General features: G+C 41.1%; 1 protein-coding gene across 1 annotated transcript in view; it reads right to left on the bottom strand.

The window, feature by feature from the left end:
• Nucleotides 1–1,175: 1,175 nt before the first annotated feature.
• Nucleotides 1,176–11,509, bottom strand: part of LOC135104016 (uncharacterized) — a 115,605-nt gene continuing 105,271 nt past the window's right edge. Inside the window, exon 5 of the mRNA XM_064010879.1 lies at nt 1,176–2,436. Within this exon, the coding sequence (XP_063866949.1) occupies nt 2,099–2,436 (338 nt within the window). The 3' untranslated portion in view covers nt 1,176–2,098. The remainder of the gene's footprint in view (nt 2,437–11,509) is intronic.

The raw sequence follows: 11,509 nt of genomic DNA, 5'->3' as shown, positions 1-11,509 counted from the left end.
TCTCTTATCACTTTCTTTCCCCCTTTCCGCTCACCTTCTCTCTCTCTCTCTCTCTCTCTCTCTCTCTCTCTCTCTCTCTCTCTCTCTCTCTCTCTCTCTCTCTCTCTCTCTCTCTCTCTCTCTCTCTCTCTCTCTCTCTCTCTCTATTCCCTCCAACCTCTTTCTTTCCCTGCCTCGTGCCGTGACAGGCGAGCCAAGTCGTGTGACATCCACTACGTTGAAATATAGTAGTAGTGTTTAAAATTTCACCATTATGCTCGCTGTTAAAAAGAAAGTAACACATAATATTTAACTGAATGTGAACAGCAAGTAGTATTATATTCATTAGGTATATTCATGGGATACGGCAGCGGATACCAGCATGAAGCATTACTGATGTCACGACGGTACGTTTTGAATAATGTTACGTGTGGATGAAATCATGCTGCTGTGGTATATGAAATAAGTTAAGGCGTATTACTAGTCAGGAGTAATACTGCACAGAAATAATATTCTTGTACATGAAATAACATTAAGTCTGCAATTAGTGAAGGCTCTTGTTGTACTCTGGTGTTTTTTCTTCCTCGGTGATAATGGAGGCTGGCCGCGGCTTTCCATCACACCGGTATACGCTCGCACTGGTGAGGCACACCACCCACCAGGCCCCACCTGGCTGCCCACCTGTGTGCACTGTTCCGCCCAGGTGAACACAGTGCATAGACTGATGGACTCTCTCTCTCTCTCTCTCTCTCTCTCTCTCTCTCTCTCTCTCTCTCTCTCTCTCTCTCTCTCTCTCTCTCTCTCTCTCTCTCTCTCTCTCAAGTTATTGAGACATACTGTAGTGTAATAGTTTCCACATTTTGTTATTTTAGGTCCAGTAATTTCACGTCTACAGCTCTAAAAATTTAGCGTGTTGAAGTAAAGTACTTTTGTGTTTTTATTTGAAATAATGTGCTTTAAATTCAAATTATTTGTGCCTTAAGGCTAAATAATGTTTCCTAATGAAAGAAAGAAGTCACGAAAATGCTCCAGAATTACAATAGAAATAAATATATACATTCTAATATTTATTTTTACAAAAAAAAAAAAAGACAATAAAGCAAATTATAAGTGATGAAAATTTATCTAGTGGCGCATCGGTCGTGAGTGACGCGCGAGCACCAGGGAATGTAGAGGAGGTGGAGACGTAAGAAAGGTAAGGAACTCTCCCTTATCACCGTTAATGTCAATCATGGGATAACATTTGTGAAAGAACCATATCCCATGTAACACACACACACACACACACACACACACACACACACACACACACACACACACACACACACACACACACATACACACACGCACACACACACACACACACACACACACACACACACACACACACACACACACACACACACACACACACACACACATTGGGCCATACTCAAGGAAATTGGTTCATGGGGCATGAGAATGGCAGGCGGAAACAGGAGGGCGGGAAGGGCGGCCAAAGTGAGATGTTAGCAGGCCCGATGTAGACCGTAAAAAAAAAGATATCCCCAGGTGTCCCTGCCCTTCCATCCTCCTCCCTCTCTGGCTACAAACTACATGCCACAGAACCCCACAAGGAAGGGTGGAAAGGAAAGTTATTCCCAGCCCCCTGCACCGCCATCCTGCACCGCCATCCTGCTCACTCCCTCCCAGGCTGCAGCACCGTGATGAGGGGTGATTGCAGGTAGATCTTCGGTTTGTCTCTCTCCTCGTTGGTTACGCGTTACAGGCCGCCCCTTGTGATCGAGACGGAAACACCTACTTCCCATGGCCTAAATGACTCAGCAGCTAATTCCTTCTTCTGCTGTAGTCGACTTCTCGGGCCAAAGCCTCCCACAGGACTGGCAGTACCGCTGTGGGAGGAGTTCAGCTTCCTCTTACCCTCTGCAGCAGGTCCGTGGTCGTGTTTGAGAATCCCCTTCCCCTTCCACCAATTACCAGGTATTCTGTAATTCCTAACGCGCGGCACTCACCGGCTGTCCTCCGGGAAACACTGACACATGACTTTAGAGAAAACAGCTTCCAGGCAGCGCTGACGAAGGCAATGGCGTAACATACTGGCTCACTGGTGAGTGCACTATCAAAACAAAAGCTTGTTTTGACGTGTTTGTGTTTGTAGTGAAATGTGGGTGAGGCAGAGGACGCCTCCACTCTGGCCAAGCCCCGTACTCCAAGGCAAGGCAAAGCACCCTCCTCCCCGCCCCGCCCCGCCGCGTACTTCAAAGCAAGGTAGGGCAAGGCGGGCCAGGGCAAGACAAGGCAAGCAAAGCAAGGCAGACCAATACTCACCGCCAGTAACGGAGCAGGACAGGTTGAGCATCTCCCCTTCGTAGAAAGGACCCACGTCAGAGTGGGTGCGCACAGGAAGGCCCCGACCACCGCCGCCCACTCTGATGGTCGGGCCCGAGCTGGGGTTGGCTGAAATACACAAAAATAAATACGTTATCAAGTGCTGCTTTGAGAATTGCTGAGAACAAACCTGAAGATGAGTCTCCAAAATAAATAATTGAGGAAAAATATTTTCTGTGAGGTGCATGTATGACGTAGGTATGCAAGCCTCCGCGACAAGTGTGAGGCTACTCCTGCTGGGGGATTATTACAGTATATACATCACGGTCATTTCTTTCACAGCATGCATCGCACTGCACACCTCGTTCAGTGAGTGAGGCGCACGCTAACACCACTTGTTATATCATCACGTCTTGACATAACTCTCATGAGGAGTGACGAGGAGGCGGTAATAAAACAAAAGGTTTCCAGTAGCGTCCTCAACTTCATCTCCTCTTCCTCTGTTAGCTATCAGTTTCCGAAAGGCAAGACAGGCAGAGAGACAAACACACACAGACACCCCCATTGCCTTTATTTTTCCATGAAACTCGTCTGCCACTGAAAGCCAGTTTTGTGTCAAGTGTGTGTATGTGTGTGTGTGTGTGTGTGTATGTATGTCGTTTATTCACCTATGGTCGTCTGCTGGTCACTCAGCCAGCCGTTCCCCTACCAAAGAACCTCAGAGCTCATATATACTGACCTATCTTTGGGTAGGACTGAGGCCACTCACACACCGGGACAGCGAGGTCACAACAGCGAGGTCACAACCCCTCGGGTTACATCCAGTACCTACTTGCTGCTAGGTGAACAAGTGCTTCACATTAAGAGGCTCGCCCATCTGCCTCGCCGGGCCCGGGACTCGAACCCGGGCCTTCTCGGTTGTGAGCCGAGCGTGCTAACCACTACACTACTCGGTGTGTGTGTGTGTGTGTGTGTGTGTGTGTGTGTGTGTAAAGATATGTACATACTCTAACAATACTCGCAGTAATAGGTCCCTGCAGTTATTACTTTTCCTCCATATTTTCTTCTATTCTTATACATCTCCCATCCCCCCATCCTCCGTCCGTCCTCCCCCTCCTTTGTCTCCCTCTCCCGCCCTCTCCCGCTCGAAAGGGGAAAAACACATCTTCATTGATTACACACACACACACACACACACACACACACACACACACACACACACACACACACACACACACACACACAACCAACAAACCAAATAAACACACACACACACACACACACACACACACACACAATACATGCCTAGTGTGTGTGTGTGTGTGTGTGTGCGCTGCGGTAGAGAGCAATAGCCAGCAGGCCGCTTCGCCTGACTGACGGATCTGACCCATAAATTTGGTGACGAAGGCGATGATGCAGACTTTTAGTGACGGACTTTTCAGGTTGATGTGATACGATGCGACGGAACGGCGAAACATTGCCATAGAGAGAGAGAGAGAGAGAGAGAGAGAGAGAGAGAGAGAGAGAGAGAGAGAGAGAGAGAGAGAGAGAGAACTCTAGTAGGTGGCTTCTTTTTGCTTCTTACAGACCTGCAGGCTTCCCTCCCCACCCACTTCATTGTGTTGGTGTAAAATCACATATTTTACCTATTCATATTTCAGCACTGTTTATCAAAACAAAGATCTTTGCTTAGATTAAAACACATGAAATGAATCACATAGGACACGAGACGTTTTGATAAAACATTTGCTTGCAAAGGAGCGAAAAAAAAGTAAATAAATTAATTAATTAATTAAAAAAATGAATGAAATACAGTTCCAAAAATTAAAAGAATCTGAAAACATGACACTATTTGAATTATTCACTGACTATTATAAGCACATTTTCATAAACTAAATATAAAATTATGAAGACATGGCACGAACACTAATTCTCATATTGCTGAAATGTAAAGACACTTATACCATTAAACAAATAAGACCAAGACTTGCACCATTATAGGACTGAAACGAAAATATGCACAGTTTTGTATACTAATATAATGTATGACGACGTGGTACGTAGATTACTGAAACAAAGACAAGCGCTTTTTCTGCAAATATGGTCTCAGTAGTTTATTTCAGTGAGATGAATGTTGCTGCTTAGCACGGCTGTTAGGACAGACAACTTTTATTGGAGTAATTTCATTATATACTCTCAAACACTGATATTTGGATAGATGACTTCATGCTCTCTCGTACTTTCCTCAGGTTCCCCTGGGGGGAGGAGCCTTCCACTTCGGGAGTCACTGTTCCAGATCAATGGTAATGGCGTTTAATCTTGTCTTTTTTTTGCCTCGTATAGATAGTCTTTTTCCTTATGGGCGTCCAGAGGGTGATTGTGTCAGTACCGGGATGTGTACTGGGAGGGAGGGAGAGGGGGAGGAAGGGATGGAGAGGGAAGAGAGCTTGACAAGTCTAATTCCTGTCTGTCGCATCCCTTCCTTTCCATTCGCCTGTGATATATATATATATATATATATATATATATATATATATATATATATATATATATATATATATATATATATATAAATATATATATATATATATATATATATATATATATATATATATATATATATATATATATATATATATATATATATATATATATATATATATATTTATTTATTTATTTATTTATGTATATATATATATATATATATATATATATATATATATATATATATATATATATATATATATATATATATATATATATAGTGGTGATAATGATATTGATGTTGGTAGTTGTGGCAATGGTGATAGTGACAGTTGTAAGTTGTTGTGGCAGTAGTAGTGGTGATCACATACGCCACATACCACGTGGCCCACTCGACCACATCCTTCCCTCTACCACACGAATATACTAAGAAGCTCCTCTCGACTTCTCTCAGGGCACAAGAAAACTCCTTGACTGTTTGATCCCTCTCACTCTCCCCCTTCTCCTCTACCTTATTTTCTTTTTTTCCATCTCTTCTATTCTTCTATTTTCCTTCTCCCTCTTTGTCCAACTTTGGAGCAGAACTGATGATATCCACCGGGATTAAGAAGAGAGAGAGAATCAACTATACAGGTGCAAATTTACGGTATCTCTCCTTTCCCATTCATATTCGGCTGGTCTATTTGATTCATCTTTATTGAGGCATTACATGGGATAAATATTACAATTACAAGCTACCATGACTGAACCTGTTAAATAAAAGCAGATTGACAGATAAAATATATGCAAGTCCTTAGGAATGCATGATAGTGTTTAGCTGATAGTACTTGTTAAAATTATCATATCCACCGCCACCCTCTCTCTCTCTCTCTCTCTCTCTCTCTCTCTCTCTCTCTCTCTCTCTCTCTCTCTCTCTCTCTCTCTCTCTCTCTCTCTCTAGCCAAATGCCACATGCCAATTCAGTAACAAACACCATCACTTGCCACGAACTCAAGAAGCTTCTGAATTATTCGCCAAGTTTACTAATATCACCCAAGTCACTGGTACTGTACCGCCACACACCACGTCAGAGCTGGAACTGTGCGGATGGCTCTCTCTCTCTCTCTCTCTCTCTCTCTCTCTCTCTCTCTCTCTCTCTCTCTCTCTCTCTCTCTCTCTCTCTCTCTCTCTCTCTCTCTTTCTGGTTAGGTTCACTAAGAGACCATTTAGTATTTTTTGCTCCTCTAAACTCTCCACTTTTATTGACTTGATCTTACACTCTCGCCGTTACCTTCTTCAGAGTCTTTGTTCCCCTTAACCTTGTTCTTTTAATGTACTCTCTCTCTCTCTCTCTCTCTCTCTCTCTCTCTCTCTCTCTCTCTCTCTCTCTCTCTCTCTCTCTCTCTCTCTCTCTCTCTCTCTCTCTCTCTCTCTCTCTCTCTCTCTCTCTCTCTCTCTCTCTCTCTCTCCGCCACTCATGTCACTTTTTTTTTTTTTTTCATGGTCTGTGTTCCCCTTTTTTCCTGTAACCACGGCATCTCTTCCGCTCCCCTTTGTTCAGCGCCCGAGGGAGGAGTACAGGTTTTTTGTGTCACCGACCTTCAGCGAGACGGAGCGGAGGAGGGGAAAGCATGTTGGTTACTCGTGTAATGTTTTGCGTGGTAGGTTATGGAGGACGGTATGCAAAATGAAGGGGTGGTGGTGGAGGTGGTGGTGGTGGTGGTGGTGGTTATTACATGCATAAATTGTATAAGGATAAGAAGGGAGTTGAAGAAGTAAAATGAATTTTCTGACATACTTCTATCATAATGGCAGACATTTTCCACTCTGAGAAGTTATTTCGTAAAAAAAAAAAAAAGAAAGAAAAAAAAACGCAAAAAGGAACTTTCTTGGAGAAAAATTATCTTAAGCAACAAGTGATGGCAACAGAATTAATAGCCATTCCTGAATTTCAAAGAATTGATTAATCATTTAAATTATCAGTATTAATATTAGTAATAACATTAAAACATAATAAACTGCTGCAGTAGCAGTTGCAGCAGCAATAATAATGGTAGTAGTACTAGTAGTAGTAGTAGTAGTAGTAGTAGTAGTAGTAGTAGTAGTAGTAGTAGCAGCAATAGTAGTAGTAGTAGAGGAGGAGGAGGAGGAGGAGGAGGAGGAGCTATCAACAGTTGCAATAAAATACTGCGGTGAGCTGCCGCTTTAGGCTCTTCGGCTCTGGATAATATTCTAAAGTTAGCCCAGAATTTGTTACATGATGTTGATTGTCAGCAACATCACCGCACCAGTACAAGGAGAATTTTTTTTTTGTCGAGATATAGTTACGAAAGAGTACGTGGGGTTTCGAGAGTATATACTGCGTTAGGAAAGTATAGGGAAATGTGTGTACGTATGCAGTGTTAAGAGAGAAGGGTAGGACAAATTTTTCGAAACGCTATATATCCAACAGAAAAGTTTTTGAAGGAGTATCGTAAAAGTGAAAAGTAAATAATAATATTATTTAACAAGAAAAAAACAAAGGCCTGCTATCAGAAAGAATTTGGGTAAACCATACAATTCAAGCTGCTCCTGCACGATCAATATTATTGCACAATATTTCATATTGGATAATGTTGTTGACACAGTAGGAATAGTATACTGAAGACATCAAAAGCCTTTCATTGCGCAATGCGAATAAATGTATTGAGTTATGTGAGGACAACATTGCGCAATATACTGTTAGTTTTTTGTTCTGCAGTCATACTTGTCTCCAGAAATGTTTAACATTATACGGGGGCTCACCTGCACTCAGAGTGGAAAAATAAAATAACTACATTATCAGACTGAAGAAAGACGCTGCTTAAGTAGTGTTGCTGAAAAGAAATACAAAAAGAAATATCCTGAAGATAAAAGAGACCATGTAAAAGTAAATTCTTTGATAACATACTTTAGAGAGAGAAAAAAATAAAGATGTATCCCGCATCACAGCGTTATGCTTGAAGATAACTGTGACAGCTATTTTCAGCTATTTTCAATAAGCAGTCAAGTGCGGCTTAGTGCATGCGCATAATAATTTATCTAATTCTCTGGCTCAATGGTCATTATATCCTTCCACAGACTCGTGTAGGGACAGCTTTAATCAGAGCCTGGGCCGGAGCCACTTAGTGAAAACCAACATTCCTTGAACCCTCGCAGTTCTGTATGAGCCATTGTTTCCTTCATTAAGTCATTTCTATTCATGGCAGCCAATTACCATACCATCACCACCACCACCACCACCACCACCACCACCACCACCACCACCACCACCACCATCACCATCATCACCAGCAGGAAGTGTGGGCAGGTAGTGGTGGTGGTGGCCGGCTATCCTTCTCAACCCACTTACTCGCCTCACCCTCTCATCAACCTCATTTTGCACCAGGAGAGCTAAACCAAGCCAGCAGGAGTTCAAACACAGCCTTTCATTCACGCCTCTTCTCGAAACTGTTTCACCCCACCTTGTTTTCCTAGAAAGTTAGTTATAATATTATTGTGAAGGGAGTTTGCAGTGGCGGAAGGACGATGAGGGAAAGTGGCAGGTGTCATCCGGTAAGTTTGCAGGAATTCACTTAGTATCTCTATATCTTATTATTATTATTTTTTTGTATATATATATATATTTTTTTATTATTATATGTTCCATTCAAGCGTTCTAAGTATCTTGTAGTATCTGGGTTCAATCCAAACTGAACTAGACAAGATAACACGTCTGTCATCCCAGCATTTCCTTGTCACGTAAAGAGCATTTCTGCTGAATTGTACATCATCGTTTGTCGGTTTTACAGAACGCGAGGTACTATCTTTATTAATTCGTAAGCAAAATTTCCATGATTAAATGCGTTAAGTTCGATAGCATAAAGTTTCCTAATTATCTAATATAAGGCCCTATGCAACTCCTGTAATGCCTGCTACATCATATGAAAATGTATCGAGATCTAACAGGGAAGTCAATAATGTTACGGGTGATGTCTAAAGCCAAGCCCTACACGATCAATATTACTGACTTAATATATCGACTCAGTTTTATTGTCCAGTATTTGACTGCCCCTGCATGGCTCCATATTATTGCACATTATCGTCAGTCGAGCGAAGAATTTTAGAGACATCATGGCGGACACTGTTGTTGCTTTAATCGAAATTGCAATTGTTTACTGCACAAAAGAAAAGGAAAAAAGACTCAGATGGATGAAGGAGTATTACAAGAATAGACATGAGCACAACAAGGAGAATTTGTAGGAGATAAGGGTCAGTGAGCCAGAGGATTATAGAAATTATATGGGAATGAATAGTGCAGTGTATGACGATTTACCATAACGTTAGTTGATAAACCCTATCTGAACCAACCCCAGATTTCTGTGAACTTTTAATTTGCGCTAATTCTTTTCTAAACTTTGCTCTGAGTGAATTTATTTTCCATCTTACGTCATCTCTTGTAGCCTCTGGGTATTTTCATTGTAGTTTTTCAATAAGACCACATGTGCGCTGTCCTTCTCTTGTCTGTCATTGTATTCTTTACTTTTAATCTTCCCCCGTACAGTTGTATGATTTCCAGTAGAAATTGTCGATCATTCTTCTTGCCAGACATGTCAACGGTATGAGGGCAGGAAGCACACTGACAAGATATTGCGCAATGTATGTATGTATGAAGGTGCGTGGATGTGTGTGTGTGTGTGTGTGTGTGTGTGTGTGTGTGTGTGTGTGTGTGTGTGAATTAATGTGTGTTTACAAGTTACATATGGGCATCGTTGAAAGCGAGTGACTATGTGGCCGCCGCTACATCACCTTGTTGGTGGCGGTGGCAAGAAGAACGAGGAGAAGGAGGAGGAGCACGGGAAAGCGAGCAGTGGCAAGTAACACCAACACCACTGGCACAAGACAATAGGTCAGTTAAAAACAACACACGAATTGCACTCATCACCATGACAACACACACACACACACACACACACACACACACACAAACACACACACACACAAACACACACACACGCACACATACCGTAATATTAATGTAGTTTCATCAGAGGTAATATATTATAAATCTATTAAAAGAATCAATCATGTGAAAGTTCAAAAGTTGAGAAATTTTGTATGAACACAAAGGAGAGAGAGAGAGAGAGAGAGAGAGAGAGAGAGAGAGAGAGAGAGAGAGAGAGAGAGAGAGAGAGAGGCTATATAATTTTTCTTCGTAGCCTGAGAAGTTCTTTCTTTTCGGTAACTTTCTTCAGCAAGCAGCATCACTGGAGGCCTTAGATTCTTTCTCTCCTTCTCAAAGCAACGAAAAGCAAAAGTTTCCGAATATTTCCTCAAGAACAAAACAATGTCACGAAAGAAGAAAGAGTAAGAAAAGCAACTGGCGAATCCCAGAATGGAATGGAGAAATGGTTACACAGCTTCCTTTGTTGTATCTGTTTTAGTATTTGTAAATTTTGCAGTATGTATTTTACGAATATCAACGATGCTGATGAAATAAGAGAGAGAGAGAGAGAGAGAGAGAGAGAGAGAGAGAGAGAGAGAGAGAGAGAGAGAGAGAGAGAGAGAGAGAGAGAGAGCATTGCCTATGCCTATATATATATATATATATATATATATATATATATATATATATATATATATATATATATATATATATATATATATATATATATATACGAGTATATATATATATATATAATAGACTTTATCTCCGTTATATCCGTTATATATATTTGCGATAATTTATTTTGTTCAAACTGCGTCTTTGTGTTCAGTTTATCCACACCTGACGTATGACGCTGGGTCGTGGCTTTGGTAGCCCTACAATGTGTGACAGCTACAGAACAATGTCTAAGAAAGCGTTGTTCCGGGACGCGAACTGTGCACCTGGACACTGCCTACAAAGCACGCAGTAAGCATAAATTAGGCAGTGATATATATATATATATATATATATATATATATATATATATATATATATATATATATATATATATATATATATATATATATATATATATATATATATATATATATATATATATATATATAACGGAGATAAAGTATATTTGGTTTGAGGAAGGTAAAGGAAACTCAAAGGGAAATTACGTAATGAATGAATTCGTAGAGGAGTATTTTATTATGTCCTATGAGAACTTTAATGCTTGATTTCAACGAAAATATTTTTGCTTTAAAGATGGCGGCCTTGTGCTTCAAGGTTCCTACCTAGTAACTACGTATGTAAAGATAGCCAGTCCATGTATATAATACGATCACTGGACAAGAAAGAAGAAAAAAGATAAAGACCGTAGCGGTGGATGAATGCACGATTACATGAATATGGAATTGCAGTTTCATTGAAAATACTGATCTGTGAGAAAGACAAGCTGCTTTTGATGATCGTTAAACTAACTAAACTAAACTAAACTAAACTAACTAAAATGAATCGGGTACTTGAGTCACTCGATCCCCCGAGTCAGTGGTAGGCGTGCCGGTAATCTTGTCAGCCGAGGTTCTCTTTTGAACATGTCTGATATGAAATTGTAATTTGACTGTCACATCCGAGAAGTTGTATCTGCCTGAACTGTTGCTCAGAAGCTGTTGAGTCAGCTGTACTGTAGTGGCCAGGCCAGCATGGACTAATTGTGCCCGCTCTCTCATCACGCGGTGAATCACTGAATGTCACCAATCCCTCCCACTCACTGGTAATTCGCGTCAGACTTTGGACATTTTGCAAAAA

The sequence above is a fragment of the Scylla paramamosain genome, chromosome 10 (genome assembly GCF_035594125.1).
Source record: "Scylla paramamosain isolate STU-SP2022 chromosome 10, ASM3559412v1, whole genome shotgun sequence".
In the NCBI taxonomy this organism is placed as follows: domain Eukaryota; kingdom Metazoa; phylum Arthropoda; class Malacostraca; order Decapoda; family Portunidae; genus Scylla; species Scylla paramamosain.
Note: the sequence above shows the minus strand (reverse complement) of the source record. Positions and strands in the feature narration are given on the sequence as shown.